Source organism: Vipera ursinii, assembly GCF_947247035.1.
Source record: "Vipera ursinii genome assembly, chromosome: 1".
Taxonomy (NCBI): domain Eukaryota; kingdom Metazoa; phylum Chordata; class Lepidosauria; order Squamata; family Viperidae; genus Vipera; species Vipera ursinii.
In genome coordinates, this window is record NC_139512.1 from 340,589,520 (window position 1) to 340,616,514 (window position 26,995).

Here is a 26,995-nt window from a genome sequence, read left to right on the forward strand (position 1 = left end):
TTAATATTTGGTCGTGCTGTTAATCCTCTGTTTCAAACAATGTACCCCTCTGCCTTTCCCTCCCCTTTGTTTTCCTCTGGTTGGTTGCCCATCAGGTCTGGATCTGGATCTCATAAGAAGAGGAGGCACAGGTGAGGGCGAACGGTATAGCTTTCTCCCCCTTCTGGTTTTCACTGCTTCTCACTCCAGGGCTAGCATCCTTTGCCTTTCTTTGCCCATAGATCAGGGGTCTTCAAACTTGGCCCTTTTATGACTTGTGGACTTCAACTCCCAGAAGTTGAAGTCCACAAGTCATAAAAGGGCCAAGTTTGAAGACCCCTGCCATAGATGTTAACTCTGGCCCTAATCAAGGCTGTTCCTGGTGATTACATAGAAAAATCATGTATTCTTGGCAACAACACCAGAGAGATTGGTCGGTGCCTTCCTCTGGGAGATTTTTCCAGTTTTTTGCTGGTCTTCTGTTCAAGTGCTAACCAGCTCTAATCCTGTTTAGCTTTTGCATTTAGCCAAGGTCACGTACTGTAGATGCTACTGCCTGCTTTATAATTAGCAAGATAGACAATAAATTGCCTTGCGGTTTGAGGACAAACTTAATTTAAACATAATTATTTGAACATTATTTAACCCTTTTTTTCCTGTGATGGGCTTAAAACTGCCTGGCTTATTCATACAGATTGCTTTGAAATGGGCTAAAAACTATAGCAAAGATTGCTTTGGAGCTATAAGCAGTGGTGTGCTGATAACGGTATAACAACCAGTTCTGCCAGCTCTATATCTGTGACTATGCTACGGTTCACTAGATGTCATAACTCAACTCTACTTTCAGACAGCTTGCAAAATGTCCCAAAATTTAATAATTGACTTTCCTGAGCAGTTACAAGCCAATGCTAGCACACCACTGGTTGTAGGTCAGCTACTATCTTGAGTGAAAAATTAAAAAGCTTGGTAGCAGTGAGGAAAATACTTCACTTGGCAGAAAGCCATCTTCAGGTGATGTGATAGGAACTGATCGAGAAATCTGATCTTGATATCCCAATAAAAAAATCCAGAGTAGTAGCTCACAGCAACCCTAACCATAATAGAAGAATTGCATGTCACATATTATGCCCACACAGCCTTCCTTGACACTCCCCACATCCCCATTCATTTCAGCAACATAAAAGGTCTGCGTATACAGAGCAATGAGAAATGTAGTTTCATAAAGGTTGAGATTAGGATAAAAGTAAGCTAGGGGAGGGGAGACATTTGTTAAATGAAGAAAAAAGACGTCAGGGGATAATACTATCTGCAAATTATTCAATAGGCCCGGCCACATGGTTACTCCTTCTGTTTGTTTTACTCCCTTTTGCTCCTTTCTTTTTGTCCTGAATATTTAGTTTTCTGCTATCTTATAGGTCCAGAAGTCCCAAGAGCAAAAGGAAAGAAAAAAAAGACAGAAAAAGGTGAGGTTTCAATTGTCAGTCTGCAAATGCTTATGAATTTCTGGAGTTACAGAGCAGGCAGGTTAGGATGTTAGAGTCTACAAAATGCATCTGGGTGATAGGTGTGATATAAAGCTACTATCTTTTTTCATTTAATAAAAAACATTCCTTCCTGTGGGGGGAAAAAGAAGGAAGTGGAAATGTCACCCTTGAGAAGAAGCATTCTCTCCAATGTAGGGGGAATGCTTCATTCAAGAAGAGCACTCTTTCCTATATATCAGGAAGGAGGAAAATACTTTTTTTAAGACATCCTTTAAAATCATATAATTTTAATGTTTTTATAAATGTCTGATTTAAACAATTTGGATTCATCGATAATTTATTTTTTCTTCCTGTTAGCTTGTTGGCTTGTGTTGTCTCCAAGAACGTAGCATTAGCAGATGTAGCAGCGCTGATTTGGATGCTTAATGGAAGTTGCGAGATCACAAAAGGAAGTGAGATCAATACATGGAGCAGGGCAAGAAATGGCTGAAAAGTCTCCTTCTAATCATTTCAGTCTCTGCTTCAAACTGTTGCTTTAGAAAGCATCTTTCTAAAGTTGGCAGAGAATCTACCTGTGATATGTGTTACATCCCACTGGCAGTGACCTATGAAGTAGATCTAAGATGGAGGAATTCATCAGAAGGTGGAATACATTCTGTCACTTGATTTTACATTGGGGAGAGGTGGGTAATTAATCTGGGGCATTTGCTTTGTTGGCCAGGCCTAAATTCATCATAGATTGGCTGCAAGGTAATGCCTGTTGACTGTTTATATTAACTGTAGGAGAGCTAGCTTAAGGTAGGGGTTATGACATCAGGCTAGAAACTGGGAAACTATGAGCTTTAGTCCTATCTTAGGCACAAGGCCAACTAGGTGACCTTGGACCAGTGACTTACTCTCTCTCAGCCCTAGGAAGAAGAAAACAAACAACCTCTGAAAATCTTGCTAAAAGAACCTGCAGGAACTTGTCCAGGCAGTTGCCAAGTTACTTATAGAACCATTAGCCCTTCCTAACCTAGCATCCTTCAGAATTCATTTGCCAGCATGGGATTATTAATTTATCAAATGTATAAGGCTGCCTATGTTCGTTGCATCTCTGGAGAGTTAAAATAATGTTAAAAACAATTTAAAAGTATAAACAGAAAAACACAAGCATCCACAAAAATTGGGAATTACAGTCCTAATACATTTGCAATGAGCAAGTTGGGAAACACTGGATTATCTGCAACAATAATTCTCCATTTCTCTTTTAAAAGATCAAATAGAGCAGAAGTCTTGAAAACCACCAACATGAGCTCCAGGTTGCCTTATCCCTGATTAAAGTAATACTTTTTAATAACTGAGATAAAAACTGTTGATAAATTGGTAGAGCTGAAGGGAATTAAAATTGAGTTGGGAACAGAGAGATCATTCTGAACATTTTGCTGAATCTGATTTAACCCCCACCCCCCACCCACCCCGTGGGAAAGTTTTTAATTCAGAATAGGCAATGAATGACTTCTTGGGCATTAACATTGCCTTTTGATCCTGTGTCTAGTGAATGCTTCCCTTTTCTCCCTTGCTTTACAGTAGAAACCTATAAATATGAGAAATAATTTTAGATTTACAACCTGGGAAGCAGGTAGAGACCTCTTATTTAAAAGATTTGTATGCCTGCTCATGTTAAACAAGTCCAGGCGGCTCACAACAGCAGTAAAACCCAATAATTATAAAACACAGCCATAAAACAAAGCAAAATCCCGGTGCTCTAATCATCCCTTTGGGAAGCTGCACAGCCAGCTCCAACATTTCATTTTATTTATTCTATTCTATCCCAGCGCCTGGGTAAAGAGCCAGGTCTGGGTAAAACACCAAAGGCTAAAAGAGTGGAGGCCTGCTGAATTGCCTGGGGGAAGATGTTCTGTAAGGTAAGGGCAGTGACTTACAAAAATCTTGTTTACAAGACAATCATTTTCAAAATAGACTCAGGCTGGGTTCTTGAAAGACTCCTAATCATGTCAGTTGCACAGTTTGGCTAGGTTCCTTTTATGTGACATCGCTTACTGTGTGAACTCAGCAAGTTTGGTTAATTCATGGTTCATTGGATTCTGCAAACCCAGAGAACGGTTTAATTTGGTACCCGACAGCCACCTCCACAGCACCTCAGTGGTTTTACAGGTACTCGTCATTTAATGACTGCCTTATTTTAACAACTGTTCACAGTTATTACGGTGATGAAAAAATAACTTTACAGCCACTCTGTGCATTTGCACACAGAAGTACTGAGATACTTTTTGAATGATGATTTTAATGGGTGTGGATGGGGAAACACAGGCAAACGAAGAAAAAAACCTTTATTACTCATAGTTACCTCAAGCTATTTTTCCTAATTGAGTTTCCTTCATTACTAATAAGGGGGAAAGATGCAAAAGTTTCAGGAGGAACTCTGAAATCTGCAGGAAAATCTGCTCTGAGGTCACTGTACTCAGTGGAGCTTGAAGAAACAGGGCCTTCAGCCCCAGAGAATTTTGGGAGGGGAAGTCCAAACATCTTAAAGTTGCTGAGGTTGAGAAAGACTGCCTTAGAGAATAGCCACTGAGGTTGCAAGAAATTCTCATAGGATGAGATGCTATTTGCTGCCAACTGCACAAGCAGAAAAATGCCATGGGAGTCTAAAAGATGCAGCTTTAAGGGAAGACATTTTTATCTCTGAAATGCTACTCAAGTCTGTGTGTATATATACCTTGAAGAGAATCTGATTCTGAATTTTTTCCCCTCTGTTCTTGTCTTCCCCTTTTGTTCTGAAAAAGTCCAATGTCTTTGTAGGTTTTGCTGTTGAATGTTAAGTTTTCTTTGTACCTCCTTTTCTGTTCCAACATTTAAATATCCATATTTGCATAAGAGTTTCATTTCAAGCATTTCAATATTTTCCAATAAAATGTCTGTGAAAGCAAGTTGATAAGAATTGCAGCACCCCAGTTAACATCCAGAGAATCCCCAGACTGAAATGAATAAGGACAAAAAAAAAATTAAAAATGATCTGAATCTTGCCCACCTGCCAAATCTCCCAGTATCCCAGCACATTCCTATAAGTTCATATGAAATTTTACAGTGAGAGTGCTAAGAACTCTTGCAATATTTTGACCATTAAATGAGATTGCCCAGTGACATCCAATTTTAAACAGCTTGCCTTTCCCTGCAATAAGACAAGTTCAACAGCAGAACTTGACAGGGAAGGTTTGATCGATCGATTGATTTGTTGGTTGATTATGTGCAATCAAACTGTTTTTGACTCCTAACACAACATAACTGGATTTTATCGAGGACAATCTATCCTTAACCTGATCATTCGAGTCTTTGCATCCATCAGCATTGTAACTGAGTCCAGTAAACTTGTAGTTGACCATCCTCTTCTTTTCTTTGCTTCCTCCTTTTCCACCACTGCAGTGAAAACCAGATAGTTAGCCAGCAGCACTTGAGGGGTAGAACAATCCACAATTTCGAGTGCAACCTTGCTAATCCCATGAGAGAATATCCCATCACTCTTTTCTACTTAGCTTTCTTATGCTCCTGCTTCTTACTGCCTTCTTACAGATCTCACAGTGAACTATCTCCTCGTCGCTCCCACAGACGTAGCAGCTGTAGTTCTCGGAGCCTTTCCCTTTCCTCGGAATACAGTGACTGCAAATCCACAGGCAGGTAAGCTGTGGTTAAGTCTGATCCGGCACATTTTTAGTGGAGATGCAATATTATTTATGATTTCATTTAGTCAATTTCTAAGGCTGCCTGATCCTCAAGTAATTCAAGGTGATGCACAATAAAAGCTAAATAATAGTAGTGGGAAATAAAAAAAAAACACCTTAACATTCTAGTAGGTTCTCAAATTGCTATGGTCCAAAATCTGCTTGATGAGCCAGTTTTTTTTTTAAGTCCTTCTAAAAGGCAGGAGCATGAGAGAGGAATGTAACTGAATAAAGTTTATTCTATTCAAGGCAGCCCCTGAAAATCCTTCCTAACTTTAACTACATCTGTACAAGCACACATATCTCTAAATGACTGGAAATGAAATTTGACATAAACTCTTTTTCAACATTGAATTAAAATACTGTATGGCTGCTGTTCAGTTAGAGTACTGAGCTGTAGTATGAACATTACTTGGTAAGAAGTGTGTCAGCATATAGGAGAAAGCACTGGATTCAAATCCTGTAAATATGGCTGTTTGAAGATAATACCTAATGCAGTAATTCCCAAATAAGGAACACATTAGACTGGGGAAACTGGTGTTATATATATATATTAAAAAAGGTAAAGGTTCCCCCACACATGCGTGCTAGTCGTTTCCGACTCTAGGGGCCGGTGCTCATCTCCGTTTCAAAGCCGAAGAGCCAGCGCTTGTCCGAGGATGTCTCCGTGGTCATGTGGCCGGCATGACTAGATGCCAATGGCACACGGAACGCTGTTACCTTCCCACCGGAGTGGTCCCTATTTTTCTACTTGCATTTTTTACATGCTTTCGAACTGCTAGGTTGGCAGAAGCATATTTTGGTCTTTTCCTGTGTAAGATTGAGAGTGTCTTGGTGACGTTTCAACGAGGTCCCACTCGTCATCTTCAGGCTGGTGTCTTCGGCTTCGTGCTTGTGCGAGCAAAGCGTGATCGGAGCTGCCGTCTCTCAATAAATATTGGCAGGGGTGTGTGGGGTGCTGGCTTTGTTGCTGTAAGCGGGTTGGTTGGCTGTGTTGTTACATCTTGATTGGTTGATGGTGTTATTGTTTGCAGATTAGTCGGCTGTTTTGTAACATCCTGTGTGGCTGAGGTGTTGGTTGTGTGTCCACTGGTATATGTATAAACAGCAACCTTCCCTCTGCTATCTGCCTTCAGTATGACTTACAAGATTAGACGGTTCCTCTGCCTTCACTTTTGTCCACAGACTGAGCCCCAAATACAGAGAAGATGGTCAAAGGGCCAGCAGCCACAGATCCAGCCACAGCCCATCCTCATCTTGCACTGGCCACAGCCGATCAGCCACGCCTCACCAAAATGGGCACAAGGGCAGTGCCCAGAATGGCCGCCATAGCCATGGCACCCTGTCAGAGAAGAAACAGGAGGTATGGATGCTTCTGTTTTTACCATGATTTGTGCCTCTCCTATTCCTCCTTTCCAAAGCAGCCTTGTTCCCTCCTTTCACTTCTCCCTTGCTCTCTTTTGAACACTTTGCTCAGGATATGATGGATGGCAAAGGCTCCGTTGATTCAGAGTAAGATTCCCCATAACCATTATTCTGCTATGACAATTACAATCCAGCAATCTACATCCAAGCAACTTCATATACCTGTGCACTATGAAGGGGCAAAAAATGAAACCGTGGGGAGAAATGAGCCGTTTCTCAGGTTTTCAGTTAAGATTAGGAATGAGGGGGAAAATTTGCTGGCAAATCTTTTCAGTTCAAAAAGCCGGGGTGTTTTAAGTGCAAAACATTCTAAATCTCATTTCTCTTTTTCTCTTTCTTTCTCTCTTGTGCACACAAATACACAAACAAAATGCACACCCATCTTTATCACCCTATTTCATGGTCTCTTCATGATTTCTGGCAATTGTAGAGATTGTTAACTTTTATCCACAAGGCCCTTTGAGGATAGGAATATTCCCTAAATCAGTGGGACAGAGCATATTCTTTGTTTATGGAGGATCCCCAAAGACAGTTTGTAACTGCTTAAACCCCTCAAAAGGCACTAAGGATAGATCCGTTTTTCTCAAACTTGGCCACTTGTGGATTTCAATTCCTAGAATTCCCCAGTCACCACAGATCATCCTTCTGTAACCTCTAAATGTATTGAATTACAGCTCATAAAATTCCATGGCTAAGTGGCCAAAAACAGGGAGTTGTCATTCATTATCTTTGGAAGATAGCAGGATGAAAAAGAAAGTCCATTTAGGACAAATAATGCTGAATTCGATGAACTGTATAAGGCATCTTCCTATTTTGAAGGCATTGTCCACATTGGCTTGTTTTTTTGATGTCAAACATAGCCAAAGATGCTGGGTTTTATGTTAATCAAAACCTCTAGTGAGAGGGCAGTGGTTCCTGTCACTATTGTGACATTTTAATAGTAATAATAATAATAAATTAAAAACTAAAGAATTGTCACTGGGGAAAAAAATAAGGAGGAAGATCATCTGTACTGTGAATAGGAGGATGATTCATTCTTGATCATATAACCTCCTTTCTAAATAGTCAATGAAAGGAAGATCTCTCCATGATACTTTCACCTACAGCTTCCTGGGATAGTTGCTTGCTTGTTGGTGGGCTTTTCTGAAGGAAAAAGAGTGGCAGAACTTGGTCAGGGGGGGGGGTGTTAAAAGAAGGAAAAGCCTAGAATCCCTACACAGGCACAAGTGAATTAAGCCCAACCTCCCTTGAATTCCATTGACTCTTATCTAACCCCAAGCAGGTGTTAACCATTAATTGAAAAGATTCTTGTGCATTAGTGTGATTAGCAAAAAAAAAATAGTTTAATTGGACCTTCATGTATGGACTTAATCTCAAATTCAAATAACTTCATTGCAGTCATTAACCAGCAGAAGTGGACCTACTCTTTCACCCCTGACATTAATGTTCTCAGGTCAATGGAATTCAAAGGAGGTTGGACTTAATTCACTTGTGTCTATGTAGGGATTCTAGGCTGATCTCTCTTTTAATTCCACCCCCCAGGTTCTGCCACTCCTTCTCCTACACTGTCATAAGAATATCATCCAAACCCAACCCAACATGGTTGGAAATAAATAATAAATTTGCTCTTCTCCCAGATCAAAAAATTCAAAGGACCATTATAGAACCATTGCTAGTCAAGTAGTATCCACTCTTTTTTCATCTTCATGGTTGCCTCTGGTCCAAATATTCCATAAGTGCTCTGAAAACGTTGAAAACTGACTTTGCAAAAGATAGTTACAGGAAACTACAAGTTTTTCAGTTATGCTTTATTTTTTAAAATTCCTCAACAATTGGAAATACGTAATGGAAAGAGGATATACAAATCACTTAAAATAATACTAATAAATATAACAATCTTGTCTGACAGACTACTTTTTTGTCTGTATTAGTAGCATTGCTGATTGTTCATTCCTTATATTGTAATGTATCTGTTGTTCTGGGGGAAAAGAAAATAATCTGTAGCAGGAATAGGAAATCTGTAGTCTTTCAGCTGTTGTTGAATTCCAATCCACCAGCTCTACCCAATATGACCATTGGTGAAGGATTCCCAACAGATTCCCAGCTATTTGCTTTCCGCTAAGAATCTTATGACAGAAGACATAGTTCGCATACATGCAAACATATTATAGTCTCAGAAAGATTTTGATATAAATTAGATTGGGAGGTAATAACAGGCCCAGAAGCACCCAATGAGTTTCATTCAATGAATGATTGATTACTGAAGTGATCCAGCATTTAAGTTAACTGGCAGTAAAATTTCAGGCACCATAGAAATGGAAGGAAAGGCCATTACATTTTCAGGATGATAGAAAGCACTTAAAAGAAGTCTTAGCTCAGTTGACCTCAGATGTTTTACAAATGAAGGCGAATATACATGTCCTCTCAGATGTCTTAGCTCAAATGATTTCAGATGAAAAGCACCTTATTCATTGTCAAACTTCTACTTACAACTTGCTTTGACCCAACCCTGGCTAATGAGATTGTTGCATTAGATGACACTACTGCTCTATTAAAAGAAGCTGATACTCTGACTTTAGGGACAGAGTCAGGCATTAGACAATTTTATGTTGGCTGTCTCTCCAAGAGGCATTTAGATGTATTGAGCCATATATACTGAGACCTCATTTCTGGATGAGGGGGTGTTCAGGCTTTGAGCTGATCACAACCGCTGGTGCATCATGTTCCAGCATGGAAACTATTACCTAAAAACAGAGCCCCTGATCTTCCCAATAGTTTATGGTTTACTAAAGCAAGTCCCTGCAAGTCATCTTCACAGAGAATTAAATAGGACTCTCTCTCTTTCTGCTTAGCTTACCCATTCTTTTTTCTTGGTCATAAGCCTTACCTCTATTTTGTGTCTCATATATATCACATCCACTTTCTGACACATTTGCTTGTTGTTATTATCATTTTTATTTTTCTTCTTTCCATGTACAAAACATGCATGCATGTACACGTAAGGACACATAGTTGTATTTATTCCATTACTCATTTCAATTTTATGCTCTTTGCTTTTAAAACAATGCTTTAAAGTGACTTGTATGCCCTGAGATATGGATCAATTAGAGAACAAAATGGGCTTTGGAAACCTCAGTAGAGGCTACCCGATTTTACTATCTGCCTGAATCGCTATTCCAGCATCAGCTTCATTGGGCCAGATGATTTTTTTTCCTCCAATATCAGCTCCCTATTAATGCAGAGATCCAAGATAATGGCTTAATTTCAGAAGAAATAACCAACAATATCTGGATGAATCCAAGTTAGCAAAATTAGCTTAAATCCTAAAATGTAATCAGTTAATACGCTTCACATCTCTGAAGTTTGGGAAATGTTGTTTTAAAAGAGATTTTTAAAAAAACTAGTTTTAAAGATTCCAAAATAAAGCCCGTGTTGTCCTGCTTCACATTTTCCTCTTGTTAACATCAATGGCCAATTAATTTCTAAAAGTCTTTTTTATTTTTAATCTGAAACTGCTTTTCTTTTGCTCCCAATTTGAAATGTGATATTATAAAGTTTATACATACACACATGCATAGCTATCTATATGAATCTAGAAATGTGTGTGTGTGTGTGTACACATGTATGTGTGTTACTGTAGAACCCTCCAGTCAATTAAGAAATGCACAGATATCTTTCTATACTTATTTATGACTCTTAAACATTTTGGTCTCTTAGATTTCATGTTTAAAAGGGAAGACAATTACATACATTGTTAAAAAAATATGTTGAATTGAACTTTACTTAAATTTTAGCTTTTGCCAAATGGAAAGATCTGTTAAGCTGTTCCCGTTATTCTTTTAAGACAAAAGGCAGATTTGAAAAAGTTACAATAAAATCAAAAACTTTTAAATCCAAATACATTTCAATAAAATTATCAGGAAAATTCAGAATCTGAATTATCTTCCTTCACCTGATCATTGGGCTAATTATAAGATTCCCTATCTTGATCTCTGCTTTTAGAGACACAGAAATTAAGAATTCTTTTGCCTCTAAACCAGAGAGGCATACCTTGATATGCCAAACAATCATATTAACAATGTTGAATTTAATGTTTATTAAGGTAGTGTTAAGCAAATTCAAAACTAGTTTTTGTTGTGCCCAGCCCTTTTTTTATTCTGGCTCCACCCACTTTATAAAATGTAGCCCACAACACATCATTAAAGATTGCAAGCTGCCTGTGCCCTGAGTTACAACCTCCCCATTTGGTATGTCTCCAAACACCAGCTACTGGAGAATAGGAGTTGGGGAGAACTGTAACCATAAGTGGAAAAGGGTGGAGGTAGCTGAGGAAACCTTCTGCAGCCCTGTATTATGACACAAGTGCCATCCTTCATCCATCCTTGGTAGAACACCAACTTCTCTGAGCTGATATTTTTGGTACGGTTTCAACGTATGGCTGATAAAATCAGCAGCATTGCTGCTTACCTATCCCCGAATCATGAAATTCCCTTTGGGAAACCAATTAAAACAACTTGAAAGGTAGATACAGGACTAAAACTCTACTAAACTCCAAAAGACGTTGACTTCCCTTTTAAAGAGAGCCTTTCCATGTTTATGTCAACTTTTCACACTAGGGGGCCTCCTTTACAGCTTCTTTTTTTCAGTCCATACACTGCCCTAACCCATTTCTCGCTCCCCCTGCTGTTGTATCTTTCCCTCATAATCACTTTATATAAATGCCTCCATCTTTTGAGGGAGGTCACTTTGGGCCTATTCCCCACCACAAAGAGAACTTTAAATCTTGACATTTTCTGCTTTCCTCTGCTGCTTTTCTTGCATGCTGTTGGGACTTTTCTTTTTCCTTTAAAAATTTTTTTAAAATGTTACATAGTAACTTTTTAAAATTTGATTTCCCAATGGCTGTGCTATTTAGACAATTAGTAAATATGCCAATATATATATATAGATAGCAAAAAAAATATGTTTACCTTGATGGATCAAAAAAAAAGTAAGAAAAAAAGAAAAGCTGATTCAAAAGAAACCTCAGAGCAAAGCAAAGGGGTCTGAAGTGCATTACTAAAGAGTCATTGTCTTTTTCCCATTCTGCCCTCCAAATGTGGAGATTATTGTTTCTTTTTTTTATTATTGCATTCCTGATCAAACAAAAGGTAGGTATTTTTCTCCCTCCGCACGTTCACTTCTACAGATCAGCCTGTTGAAAAGCACCGTAGTTTGATTAAATGTTATTTTTCTGTCTTTCTATTTCTCTCTCCTCTCTCTCTGTATCTCTCTTTCATTCTTTCTCTCCTTCTTTCTCTCTCCTTACGCTTGTCTCTTTTTGGTGGCTCTGTACAATTTTCATTGTATTTTTTTTAAACAGCTACAAAACCATGCTTTTCTTTTTTCCCCGTGTTTTTTTCTTTCTTTCTTTTTAAAAAATATTGTTATATTGTTAGAATGCATTTCTGTGTGTTTTCAGCTCTTCGATCTTGTGTCTGTTTTCATAAATGGTATAATTATGTCAGCTGATTTGATTTCCTCTGTGTGGTTTAAGTATGATTTTTAATATGGCTGATTAAAAATTAGTCATTTAATGATCCCCATTAAAGAATCTTTAAATAGAGGACTATCTGTAGAATCCTCATCATTGTACTTATGTGCTGATCTAGTAGTTTGCAGAAGCTGTGAAAAAGATAATTCCAAATATACAGTAGTAATCACAACTTTGTATACACAGTTCAGAAACATAAAGGTTTCTATTCACACCGAAGCATCAGTTTCAAGGGAAGCAAGAATAACCTTAACAACCTTAATAACCTTAAGATATCACCTAGACAGGGATTGATAATGAATTACAATACAGGTAGTCCTTGTTTAGCAACCACAATTGGCAACAACAACTGAAGTGGTCATTAAATGAAATGATGAATATGTTACTTCTACTTTCTTTTGTTCTACAGACTGGGAAGTTTCTAAATATAAGGATTGGTCATAAAGGTACTTTTTTGTCACCATCATAACTGCAGATGGTTGTTAAACGAGGTAGTTGCCAAATGAGGACTGACTGTATACATTTTTCAGTTTGCCACAAACAGTTATTTGTATTTAAAATGGTGGCTCCTGATGAGGTTCCAAGTTGGGCTAGACTTCCTAGGACATCACTTCAGGGGACGTTAAAAGAAATTAAAAAGCAAAAGAATAATATAAATATCAGTGTATGACTAGAATAAAACTGTTTTGAAGTGACTCCATTGGTTAGATCTGACTCTGATCCAACTTTCAGGAATGTTTATAACAAAATAAGCCTTCAGATGCCTTTTCTTCTTGGGAAGCCATTGTCAAACAGTGTAGGAAGGCATCTACTCCGATGGTTTGCTCTCCCACTCATTCCTATGTGGCCAATCTAGGAAATCATCCGTCCTTCCCTCAACTCCTCCCCACCTCTGTCCCATATATTTTGGATTATCTTAAGAAAAGCAAGAAAAAGGGCACGATTAACATACAAAGTTTTTAAAAATAGCCTTGAAAATAGAGAAAAAGATACCCAGCTCTATTTATTTATTTTATTGGATTTATATACCGCCCTTTCCCGAAGGACTAAGAACTAAAAGTTCTTGATCTAATGAGGTGTTTTCCTCTGGACTTTAAACTCTTCTTATTCAGCAGAATAACTCATTATATAGTTCCATAATCAATAAGGATTTGGATATTTTTTTTGACCCTTCTATGTCCATTCCATAGCCAATTACCTTAAAGGTTACTAAAAGTTATATCCATTTTTCTTCTCCTGTAAAATTTACTTGGTCATCCTTTTGTATACTGTATTCAGGTTTTTCTCCTCCTTAGCTTAGGGATAAAGCAGCCTTCCCCAACCTAATGTCCTCTGGATTTAGCTTTGGTGGAAGCCCAACATATCTGGAGGGTACTGGATTGGGAAAGATTAAGGTAAGGCAACTGGTAGGATTGGTCCTCAACCTACTCCAGAGCATAATCCTCCATCCTTTTTGCTATACCATTTTGCCCCCTGTGTTCTGATATCTAAACAAGGATTCCTCAGTCCCTATCCTCAGCTGTATGAACAGTAAACCTAGAGGGTTCTTCAGTCATTTGCTTGCCTGCCATGGTTCATATTTTGGGAAGCAGCAGCAGAAACTAAGCATCCTCTGCACAGTAAAGCAAATACCATTATCACCCGAATCTTAATCTTAGAAAATATTGAATGCCAGAAAGCTTGAGCTATGTGGTAGATTTCAAGATCTGTTTCTGATATTGACTTTCTGCAGTCAATTTACCTAACATGAAATACCTAAAAAAACTGAATTGGGCCAGATAATGCACACACACCAATGGATTTTGAGTTTCATACTCCACTACGCCTCCAATTATTTTTCTGGGGATAATTTAATTTGCTCAATTTAGTGCATGCCTATAAGCCTCCTATTTTCCTGGTTCAAATCAGACTCTCCTTGCTTTTCCATCTTATGCAGTTTATTGCAGGGACCATGAAGCAAGTCTGACTTTTACCAAGAAATGTCCAGAAGGCAAAGTATTGCTAGAGGTTCCTACAAGATAGGTCACTGGTATGAAGACTACTTCTCCAATTATGCTCCTCTGATTTAATGCACACATTCATAAACACACAAGCACAATCTTTTAATAAGTTGTTTTTATCAAGCAAGCATAAAGCAATTTGCAGTTTATCAAAACAGCAACTCAGTCTAAGAAGTGCAGAAAGATTGGAACTGCTTGCAGTATTGGGATTCCCCCATGCATGTCAGAAAAAATCCAGGCATGTCACAACTGAGCACAAAATAGATTTGAGGACAAAGCCCTACATAATAAAATAGGGCTTGGAAGGGATGGATATATTACCACAGTTGTCTGGTTAATTAACTCATATTGGTATAATTACATATGGAATAGAAAGAACAGTCTGCTCATCACTTCTTGATCAGTTTTCCCACCATGATTTGGCAAATGTAATCCTGCTGGAGCAGAATACAAGCCAAATCTATCATGGAAAAAATATTATTTGATCTAATACTGGCACCAAAAAAGTCAATACTTTGTAGGTAGAAAACAACTATATCATCTCTGTATCTCCTGCCACTTCTGGCCTGAATCAGATTGTTTTCACAATCACCACCCCAATTCCAGTATGTACTTAAAAATTTGAGGGAGTTAAAGACTGTTGCCTGAGCTCATGGTGATGCTAGTTTGGTGGTGGAAATGCTAACTTTTCAGAATGACATATACTGATTTCCTTTTGTTTTCTTGTTCATGCTGAAGCCTCCATAGCGTGCCTCACTGGTAGGTATATACATTTTAGAAGGATTGCTAACTCTCTTGAGGTTTAGTTGGGCATGCTTGGAAAAAATAGATTGGCCACCAGCTGAGCCCAGGCCGGACCCCTTCAGCAGGATTGCCATTGACCAGCCCCCTGATGTTAACCAGCGGAGCTCCTTAGGATCCAGCAACCCAAAAGCAAAGGGCAACATTTAGACATGTCCTTTTGCAACCACTGTCATTTGGGAGGCCATTTTGACCTCATTAATTGATTGATTTAAAAACATTCATATAGCTGCCCATCTTACAGCCAACTCTGCAACCGACTTTGAGACATGACATACATGTTTTTGCCAATAGAATAAAATTCAAGTGATTGAAATTCACAGAGCCCAAGAGAAAGAGAATCGTTTCATATCCTGACAAGCTTGCTAAATGCTTTTCAATCCTTTCCCGATGTTCCAGTTATCAAATCGTTACCCAGTTTTTCTTTGGGGATTAGTGAGAGGATATTTTTCCTTTTCATAGATGCATGCAAACTGTGTTACAATTTTTAAAGTTCCAATCCCTTTCCCCAGATTGCTACAAGTTAACTCTGAAAATGTAGGGAAAAGTGTCTTCTATCTTCCTTTAATTGTTAATAAGCCTGATGTATCTATGGCAGGACATTTTAGAAAATGGAAGCATTATTCCTGCTGTTTATTGGAGTAGTTTTAGACCGCTGAACATCATAAACAGGTTTGGTTTACAAGTTTAATTTAAAAAAATGATGGAAGAGACCTTTCAAATATCTTATCACCCGCTGCAGATGTTTGTTTGTTTTTAAGGAAAGGATAAATGGTAGCCTGTCATAATTAGCAGCACTTGTTCCATCAGAGATCAACTGGCATTGAAATATTTAAATTTGCTTCCAGCAAGATCCATAGTATATATATTTTATAATTCTTCAGTATTAAGATCCATTTGCTGTCCCAGTAATTATTGTTTATCATTTATTGTTCAGCGAATTCAAAGTAGATAGCAAAATATATGGAAACAAGTAAAGATTAAAGGGACAGGGCATACTTATAGCTTGGAGAAAAAACAGCGATTGTTCACATGTTAATGCTCTACTGCAATGTTTTCCAACCTTGGCAACTTGAAGATGTGTGGATTTCAACTCCCAGAATTCTCCAGCCGAAGTCCACACATCATCAAGTTGCCAAGGTTGAGAAATACTACTGTACAGATTCTTGAAGGACTACCACCAAGAAACAGAAACTTGTTCCTTGAGGCAGATTTGAGGAGGGGGTTTAAGCTAGAGAAGGAAAATTTCAGTTATAGTAACAGAAAACTATTGAAGATAAAATCATTGACAATGGAACCAATTATTCAGAGAATCAGTCTCTCCCTTGCTGAAGATCTTTAAGGACAATTTTAGCAATCATCAGTTAAAGATATACTATGAATTAAATCTAAATGTTTCACTAAAAAGTTAAACAAAAATAAAAGGAAGGGAGAAAGGAAAAATTGATAATATTGGTATACCAAGGATAAACTGCAGTAATGCTTTATGACTCAGGAAGTTCTTTGTGAAAGAGTTCCAAATATATGAATGTGGTTCCTTATTTTGATCAGTGAAATGTTGAAGGACTACACAAATAATCTTTTGACTTAAGAACTTCAAACCTGATATTTTCTAAAAATGTTGTACTACGTCCTATCAAGTCCATGTTCAAAGTTATACCCCATCAACATATCTGCAGCTCACCAGATTAGGATAGACTATCTGAGATGACAGAGTTGTATTAGCATCACATAGAATTTTAATATTGGTAGAACATGAAGAAAGAATCGAGAATCCTCATTCCTTAAAGATTTTTTAAATGTAATACATACATTCACACTTAATGTGACTTAAAAACCACACATTACAAGTCCTGCACCAAAAATGTTTTGAGTTCAGTATGATGAACTCAAGTCTACATGATCACGGATCTCAGACATTAATATATTTGAAGATTTTGCAAAAAGTATACTGAATTTCTCTCTGTGTGTCCCCAGAGTTTCACTGAGTTTAGCAGTTTTCTCCACTACAGAAGTTGTGTTTATCACAGAAACATATGGAGAAGCCCATTTCCTTCCTTTTGACCCAGAGTTTCCCCATATTCCCATATCCAGATTCTGAGATTTCCCCAGGTATTGCCCATAGTCCATTGTGCCTACATCCTCAGCCAAAAGAGCTAAAGATTTGGTGGCCTAGATTTTTGGGTTTTGAACAGATGATATTCTCAAGCTATTTCCCAAACTTTAGCTTTCTGAAGCCTTAAAAAGCAAGTCCTTTTTGATGAAAAATATAAAAAAGAAAAGATGCCCTTGAGTCAAGATCAATGTCTGGTGAAAGCCCCCAATGCAGTTTCTTGTTAGCATTACAGAAATGGATTGCTATGGCTTTTTCCAAAATATTTTTTCAACTTCCCACCTGATCCTGGAATTCCTACCAGATGCAAAATGGAGCCTCTTTTCAGTTAAAAGTAATTATTCCTGACCCTAAAATATCAAGTAGAAGCTTTTGGCAATAGGTAGCATTCCTTGTTTTTGTTGTAAATGTGTAGCACTTCGTAAAGCAGAATCCTTTACGGCCATTTTGTCCATTGTTGTTTTCAGTTGTCAGTTCTCTTACTGTAAGAGAAACAAAAAAGCATTAAGTTCATAATTTTCTGCTTTATGGTAAAAATGAATATGCAAAATTCATAATGCTTTGACAGTACTACAAACCTCAGTAGCTCTGCCTCATTACTTTCCTGTTATCCCCATAACATCCCAGCTTTGGATCCTGGGAAATATAATAACATCCATTTTTAGGATAAATGCCAAACATCTTGGAAACCACATTTCCTTGTAAGTATTCTTTTACCTGCAATCATTTTGTCTGTGTCTATATTAGTTACTAGATAGTGAACAATTGCAGTCTTTGTAATATGCCTCATTCCTTCACTGTTCACTTCATAGTCATCCTTAAGATTCCCTTTGATTGCCCACCAGAGTCACCCGCTAGCCATTACTTCTGAACAAGGTCTTATTTGTAATCTTTACTTATCAAATTTAGCCTGAATAATATACTTGTCCAAGGGCATCTGGCAGGCTTCAGAAGTGGGAAATGTATTTATTCATTTGAGATATATCCCACCTGTCTTTGTATAACTCAAGATGATATATATATTACTACTACTCCTATTTCCCTCACAACCACTATCCTGATAGGTGAGTTGGGCTGAAAGAGAACGATCTGGGCCAAGTCAACTAGTATACTTCCATGCCTAGGGCAGAGCTAGAATGCGCAGTCTCTCTGTTTCTGGTCTAGCTCCTTAACCATAATACCAGACTCTTCAGAGTGCCCAGTGGTGCCTATTATTTTGAACTTCTTTAAGAATAATTCAGAGATAGAACTTCATAGGATGCCAAGTTAGTTGAGACATTTTCAGATAATCTGTGATGTATTGTCGTAGTACTAAGCCACACACTTGTTTTTAATTCCATTTTAAAATAACCTTGATAATAATGTGAAGGCCTTTTCTGGCCAAGAGAAGCCCTAAATGGTTCCTATTAGTAGCATGATAGGTATAGATCAGCCTTGCCTAACCTGATGCCCTCCAGATGTGCTGAACTGCAACTTTCATTTTCCTCATCCAGCACGGCCATTTGAAAGCACCATTTTAGGGAAGGCACTATGTGTAAGCTTATTACTGTTTTCATTTCGCTGGCTGGAAAAACTAACCAGAAACATGGAAAATAAGGCTTTGTTTTAATGGGAATAAGGCATTGCACAGTGTATTTAATCATTATAATCAAGCAAATTGATGTTTCTAGACCTATCCAGCTTAACATGACTGAGGCAAAGTACATCTGGGATTCAGAGATTTGGAGGTTACCTTACCATGTTTGTTCAAAGAATCTGAGCAAATCATTAAACTATTTTAGGAAAAGAGATTTGTTATCTGATCCAGTTGCATTCTGCCATTCAGTTGTTCAAGGAAAATTTACATCGGTACGGCCATTATTCTAATGAGGGGATTTTTGAAACTGTTCTGTGAAGGGTGAGACTGAAGATCCATGGGAAATTACAATGATCAGGGTTTCCTAGGAAAAAATACTATGGTAACATTGGTAAAAAGCTTATAAATGCTTGAAGTACAGAGAACCTAATGATCTCTGTTTATGCTGGTCCATGACCTTTTGGTAATGATCTCTGTCAGCCTTGCTTCTTCTGTCTTGATGCATTATTCATAGTGATAGAATTCTGAAATAGCATGGAATCCATATTAAGCTTTTCTGTATCACAATATTTCTTAGAACAAAAATGACATTTGAGAAATACCTGCTATGGCTATATACCTTTTTATTTGTGGGGTGGGTGGGAAAGCCCATCTCCTAAAGTACGTGTTTCCATACTAATCCCATGGCTAATTTTCCAATGACTAAAGTTAAAAGGGGTAATGCAGTAGTGAAGGGAAAGATTTTCCTCTGCTAAAGAAAGGAGAATCCATCAACCTACAATAGAATTACTTTAGATGAAAAGGAGAAATGAAGGAACACTGCTGTTCTTCTGAAACATTTCTCAAAATACATTGGGTGATAACCAAAGCTAATGACACCGTTGAATGGATGTCACCAGTATGGCATCCTTTCAATGCACAATTTTCACTATTCCCAGTCTGCATGGTTTTTGAGTCAGGAGGAGTTCTGAATTAGGGGACCTGGTTGCTCAGAATCAGAGGCAGAATGAACTGTCAGGATAAGGAGAGAAACCGCTTCAAATCTTCAGTAGACAAAGATGAAGGTGGGCTTCCTGCTTCAAATCTGGGGGTTATAAATTTCTCAAGATTCCATATCTGGATGGAAACCGCATTATTGGTTGGGTTGTGCTAGTAAGACACCAACCATATTCAAACTCTCCACAGGTCTATTATAAATCCTCATTACCCCATGTTGTCATTGCTTCTCAGAAGGGAAGAAGGTCAAGGCACAAAGACTTGGTGGGTTTTTTTTTCTTTTTTCGTTTTTTTTAAAAAAGAGCCAAACATAAATTCAGTGCTCTCAATTTACCCAGAGAGAGGAATGAAGAGATTGTTTCCCTCCTTTCCCTAATTGTTTGCAGCAAAGGCCCTAGGAGACAAGGGTGGTTTTGTTTTGTTTTTTATTTTTCTTCTCTCTTTCTCTCTCTCTTTCTCTTTCTTTCTCTCTCTTTCTCTCTTGCATTTTTGTCAATCTAATGATTCACTTATATTGCCCAACTTTTCCCTTCTCTTCATACCTTACCTACTAAAGGAGGAAATGCCACTTTCTTGGTAAGTGGATGTTAACCAAGAGGGACTTTAAAAAGTGGTAATTTAACAAAAATATTATAAAGTGAAATTTAAAGAGAAATGAAAGAGAATAGAACGCTGGTGGAGACTCTGCACAAAGTTCAAAACCCAGGAAGAGTTCAGAAACTTTTCTTTGTTTATTTTCAGTACTGATGACATTTGTGGAGTTTCCTTTTTGTTTACAATTTGTTTTTCCCCCCTACCATCCCCTTCCCCTTCCATCATTTACGCCACCATGTTCCTTCCCATACTTCTGTCTTCTCTTCTACTCCTTGATTGGCTACCAACAAATAAACTATTATTTTTTTTAATCCGACCCAACACTTGGACCCCTGTTTCTACTCCTTTCTTCATCCCATAACATTCCCTCATCCACATCCTCCCCACATTCTCTCTTTTTAAATATCATTTTAAATCATTACAAAAAAATTATATATCATGTAATTTCATTTTTCCAAGGTGATTCCCTCCTCCTGATTGAACTTTCCCTCCTATTTACATTTGGTTTTCGTTCATTTTCTGTTTTGCATGCCAGAGATTTGCATGAGCTGCGTTGTTTAAGGACGAGAGATTGAAGAGGGGATCGAGGTGCAGAGTAGTTTCTGTGTAGCCTGCCTTATTCAATCATTGTGCATTGCCGTTGTGAACTGCAGCTTTCCTCGTTGGTGGGGGGTTTCTTTTAAAAACCTCTCCTCTCCTTTTTTTTTCTTTCTTTTCCCCCCTCCTGCTCGCTCCCTTTTTTTCATTCTGCCAGAGGTTAGGTTCCCTGTCGCCTTCAGCCAAAGGGCACATAAAGACCGAAACCCTATCGCTCCACGCCAAAGAAAGCAGGGGGAACAAACATGGGGCCAAGACCGCCCGGAGGTCCACATCCCCAGGGAGATGCTCTGGAGGAGACAAACCCTCCCACAGGCGCCACACCAGATCCACATCAAAACACAAGCGCAAAGGGCGTCGCAGGGCCAAAACCTCTGCAAGCAAGGAATCCTCCTGGTCGGTCAGCCATACAGGATATAGCAGTGACTCAGAAGGGTCTACCTATTCACATCAATACCACGCAGCAACCGGGGCAGAAAAGAACCACAGGGTACATCTGAAAACGTAAGAGCCAAAAATTGTGGTGCATGTATGACAAGTTCAGTGCATGAATGAATAGTTCAATTCAAGCATCCAACTCTGTAGTCAGGAATACCTCCTTGGATGGCATTCTATCGGGGATTGAGTTTAGCTGTATCTCAACAGCAAATAGGTAGCTTTTGACGGCAAACATTTTGAGTTATCCATGTGGTCTGGCAAATGTTTGTTGTGTAAGTCACATTCCTGGATTCAGAAGAAATTTGCAAAAATGGGCTTTGTTGTACTCCAGACCCCCAAAATAAAAGACCATCTGTTTTGGAAAAAAGATTGAGGATTGATTACAGTTCTTAAACTTTTTAAAATTGCTTTTGAAATGAATTTATGTAAAATATATCCTGTTTTCAAAGACACCACATTATTCAGAGCAATGGCCAGAACAAGCCTGGTTTAAAGAAAAATAATGATGAAAACAAAGAAGAGATTTGAAATGTCCTTCAATGAGATTTTGGACAGCAGATTGTCAAGACACATGGGTCACCTGATGAGTCCATCACCATAGCAAGATAGATTTAAATTTAAATTGTTATAATTGAGTACTACCACTTGCAGATAATATTCTGCATCTACAGTGGGATATATCTCAGCCATCCTAAGATAAAAAGTTCCCCAGAAAGCATAGGTATGCTGTAAATCTTGAAATATTCTGTTTTCTTCCTGTCCTTCACACACCAGATGTGACTTAACATAAAATTCTGTTCCACATCCTGCTGATGGAAACAGCTCTGCTCACCCAAAAATTGAATACGAATAGCTTTATAAAGGAACTTTCCCTTTTTGTTAAAATTTAATTCCAACATGAAAGCTTAACACAGGTCTAGAAAATGTGTTAACTGTCATTGACATCAACTGCTTAATTATCAAAACAAAATTAGATTGCTTGACTGCCTTTTCCTCCCTCTGTTTTTCATTAGGTATCCTCTTTTTTATTGTTCTCACATCGTATTCATTTTAGAGCTCTCTCAACTCTTAATTCCATCTCTCTCTAATTCTGGTACCATGATAAAACACCTTTATAAAGAGCCGTTAATGAGATCAATGGAGAGATGTGAGTTGGTTTTACAGTGCCTTAGGTGGCACAATGGAATGAATGATGGTGTGACAGAATTCATTCTTTCCACATTTAAATCTATTCATACAAATTAGCATGTGCACTTTTATATAAATACGTATGCTCTTTGTCCCCTTGTTTGGTGATATGTATATGGCTATCATACCTTCTGACATTTTTGACTGTCCTGTGTTTTCACCTGCCAGTGAGAAATGTCCAACAAGACCACAAACAAGGTGACAGGCTTCTTCACTTCCATCCTCTCTATCCAACATATTCACTAGTTCATTTTCCCTGAAATAATTAATAATAATAATAATAATAATAATAATAATAATAATAATAATAATAATAATAATAAGGTGGCCTTACTAGGAACTACTTCCATTCTGTGACAATATCTATAATACCATCAAACATCCACATCTGCCTATCCCAGGTCCTTGATAAGGACTCAATAGGTAGACAAAAATGCCAAATGCAGTCTGAACATTTGGCTGACTGTGCGATGATTAATAATAATAATAATAATAATAATAATAATAATAATAATAATAATAATAATAATAATAATAATAATAATAATATATCATCATCATCATCCTTGATTAGGATTTGAACTGTTAAGGTTTTACCAGTCCCAGACTGTGAATTGAACTGCAAATTAAATTTTAAATAATAACAATAATATATATAGAAGAGAAGAGAAAGAACTGGAGAAGATAACAAAATACAAAGACCTACAAATAGAAATAGAATGACTGTGGCAAAGGCAAGCAAGAGTAATACCAATAGTAATAGGCACCTTGGGTGAAATCCCAAAACAACTGGAGCACCATTTGAACACCATTGGCATTGACAAAATCACCATTAGTCAATTTCAAAGGCAGCTTTACTTGGAACAACTTCCATCCTGTGAAAATATCTTTAACGCCATCAAACATCCACATCTGCCTATACCAGGTCCTTGGATTTGATAGGTAGACAAAAATGCCAAACTCAGTATGAACATCTGGCTGACTGTGCAATGATCAATAATAATATTAATAATAATAAGCTTTCATCCTTCAACAAAATCTCCAGTATCATTAAACAATGTCTGCCTATACCAGGTCCTTAGTGGACAAAAATGTCAAATCCAATCTAAACATCTGGGTGACTGTGTGACCAATAGTTTACAGTATATCCTGCAGACATATCGTGACAACACTGCAACGTCATAAATGACTTCTACAAGTCTCTCTTCCATTAATTTTTCCAAAGTTTTTATAGCCATCTGAAGGGTGCCTATTCAAAATCAATGTGCTTTACTTTGGTTATTGACAGGCTTAAATAATCTTTAGATCAAGAAAACAGGCAGAATCAAAAGACGAAGTGCCTGTTCACAGGTCCTATTGTCCACCTTCTTCCCATATCTGTCTCTGACATGACAACTCATGTTTTTCTATGGAAGAGATTGATAGAGAATGTCACAACATTCATGGGAAAGAAGTCCACAGTAGTATTCAGCAGCCATTGGGTGATGATTCTAATGACCCTAAGGGTTTTATTTAAATAAGATATCCCATTCTGTTCACAAAGTTAGAATTCATATCAGTTCTTTGGAAAGCAAAGTGTGAGTGAAGCAAATGGCATGTACAGATAATAAGATATCTGTATTTGGGTTTGCATCTCTTCTCAAACAAATCTAATGCAAATTTTCTAAATTGGTACTTTCCAGATGTGTTGAGACTCCAACAACCAACATTTTCTATTGAAAATCTTGGGATGTTGGTATCCCAACATATCTGAAACCCCCAGAGTAGGGAAGATAGATCTAAATAGCAGCCTCTTTTTTTGTTGACACATACAGCACCTGAAAAAATATGTAAGAATAATGCACTGGAGTAATATAAGGTAAAGGTAAAGGTTCTCCCGCACATGTGTGCTAGTCATTTCCAACTCTAGGGGCCGGTGCTCATCTCCGTTTCAAAGCCGAAGAGCCAGCGCTTGTCCGAGGACGTCTCTGCGGTCATGTGGCCAGCATGACTAGACGCCAAAGGCGCATGGAACGCTGTTACCTTCCCACCGTAGTGGTCCCTATTTTTCTACTTGCATTTTTACGTGCTTTCAAACTGCTAGGTTGGCAGAAGCTGGGACGAGTAACAGGCGCTCACTCTGTTACGTGGCACTCAGGATTCGACCCGCCAAACTGCTGACCTTCTGATCGACAAGCTCAGCATCCTAACCCACTGAGCCACCGCGTCCCTGGAGTAATATAATGAATAACTAAATCAGGCTATCAACTGCTTTTGACCATAACAAAACTGAACTTCCATATTCAATGAGTGAAAACTTATAAAAAGCTGAGGGTGCAAGTCAGGACTGCTGTGGCCACTACAGGAAGTGGGAACTGAATTAGATAGATCTGTATTCTAACCCAGCAGGCTGTTCTTAGGTCCTTACAAGGAAACATATTTTGTATCTGTACCTTTGCATGGATCTGATCATGAGGTCATTTAAATCTTAACCCAGTGCATCTTTTAGGGCAAAAGAGAGGCACCACCGGGGAAGACCACATAGTTGTTCTCCGACTTCAGCCAAACATTCCAGGCACAACTCTGAACGAAGGAGGAGTGTATCTCGAAGCAGTTCCTGGAGCTCCAGCCGGTCTCCATCAAAATCACGATCCCGATCTCGGGAGAAGAGAGCTGGACGCAGCAGGACTCGATCGGGATCACAGAAAAAAACAACAAGCAGCAGGTATGGAGGCTGCAATCCCTACTCCTAACAAGGGGGGTGGGGAAGGTGATAGTTCTAGCTATAAAGCTATAACTAAAACCCAGCATGGGTTTGTTAAAAACAGTTAATGCCAAACCAATCTTATTTCATTCTTTGACCAAATAACTAAATTAGTAGACCAGCGAAATGCTGTGGACATACCATAGTATATTTAGACTTCAGCAAGGCATTCAACAAAGCAGACCACAACCTACTTCTTGGTAAGCTAGAAAAATGTGGGATAGACAGCATCACCACCAGATGGATTTGTAACTCTCTGACAAATTATACTCAACAAGTCATCCTTAATGGTCTACATCTACAAGCAGCGGGGTACCACAAGGTTCCGTTTTAGGCCCAGTACTATTCAATATCTTCATCAATGACTTAGATGAGGGAATAGAAGGGGAACTCATCAAATTTGCAGATGACACTAAGCTGGCAAGAATAGCCAACACCCCAGAAGATAAGCCCAGGATCCAAAAAAATCTTGACAGACTTGAACAATGGGCCCTATCCAACAACATGAAATTTAACGTAGAGAAAAGCAAGGTTTTACACTTAGGCAGGAAAAACCAAAGGTACACGTACAGGTTAGGCGAAACCTGGCTCAAACACAGTAACTGTGAGAGGGACCTTGGAGTCCTAGTGGACGATCACTTAAATATGAGCCAGTATTGTGCGGCAGCAGCCAAAGTAGCTAATACAAACCTTGGTTGTATAAACAGAGGCATAGAATCAAAATCACGTGAAGTATTAGTACAGCTTTATAAAGCCTTACTAAGACCACACCTGGAATACTGCATCCAGTTTGGTCAACACATTACAAAAAAGATGTTCAGACGTTGAAAAAAAAGTGAAAAGAAGAAGAGCAAGTAGGATGACTAAAGGTCTGGAGACAGTCACTTGTCTGAAATGGTGTAGGGTTTCCTAGTTGAGCAGGGGATTGGACTAGAAGACCTCCAAGGTCCCCTCCAGCTCTATTCTGATTGAGAACTTTAGGGGCATTTTTTAATGCATACCTTTTCAGTGATTTTAAAACTTCTTTGGTCGTACTATGATTTGAAGTATATAAAATGGTGAGAAAGTCAACTCTGCTTTTAGCAGTTACGCATATTGCATACAGAACAAACTGAGGAACAAATGCAGGACTCTTTGTGATGCTGCTTCCAAGCCATAGTCAATACCTGTACACATATTACTTGGTTCAGAATATAAATATATTTGGTCTTCTGTGCCCTGTTCCTCTCAGTTTGCAGAATGAAGAAAGTAGTGGTAATTGCAGTTTAAGAGAGCCCTTCCTGGTGAGTTGCATGATCATCCAGTGTGAATTAGGGTCCATTAATAAGAGACCATGCTGCTGTTCTGGTGCTGTATGGAAATTAAGGGCTGTGTCAGGCCTCAAAACCAAGAAAGTTACATGGCGATTCTTTCAAGCAGACTATTGTTCCACACCTATGCACAGAATCATCATCATCATCATCATCAGAAGAAGAAGAAGAAGAAGAAGAAGAAGAAGTAGTTGGAAGGGACCTTGGAGGTCATCTAGTCCAACCCGCTGCTAAGGCAGGAAACCCTATACCATTTCAGAAAAATGGCTGTCCAGTCTCTTCTTAAAAACTTCCAGTGTTGGAGCATTCACCTCTTCTGGAGGCAGGTTGTTCCACTGGTTAGTTGTTCTAACTGTCAGGAAGTTTCTCCTTAGTTCTAGGTTGCTTCTCTCCTTGACTAGTTTCCATCCGTTGCTTCTTGTCCTGCTTTAAGGTGCTTTGGAGAATAGCTTGACTCCCTCTTCTTTGTGGTAGCCCCTGAGATATTGGAACACTG

The 26,995-nt window shown here is 38.4% G+C and overlaps 1 protein-coding gene across 1 annotated transcript in view; it reads left to right on the top strand.

Moving 5' to 3' along the window:
• SRRM3 (serine/arginine repetitive matrix 3) overlaps positions 1 to 26,995 on the top strand; it is a gene marked incomplete at both ends in the record, with an annotated part of 77,536 nt that overhangs the window by 45,292 nt on the left and 5,249 nt on the right. The window contains 6 exons of the mRNA XM_083372797.1: positions 96 to 131; positions 1,395 to 1,442; positions 5,037 to 5,141; positions 6,371 to 6,548; positions 20,978 to 21,324; positions 24,935 to 25,150. Coding sequence (XP_083228923.1) covers positions 96 to 131; positions 1,395 to 1,442; positions 5,037 to 5,141; positions 6,371 to 6,548; positions 20,978 to 21,324; positions 24,935 to 25,150 — 930 coding nt within the window. The remainder of the gene's footprint in view (positions 1 to 95; positions 132 to 1,394; positions 1,443 to 5,036; positions 5,142 to 6,370; positions 6,549 to 20,977; positions 21,325 to 24,934; positions 25,151 to 26,995) is intronic.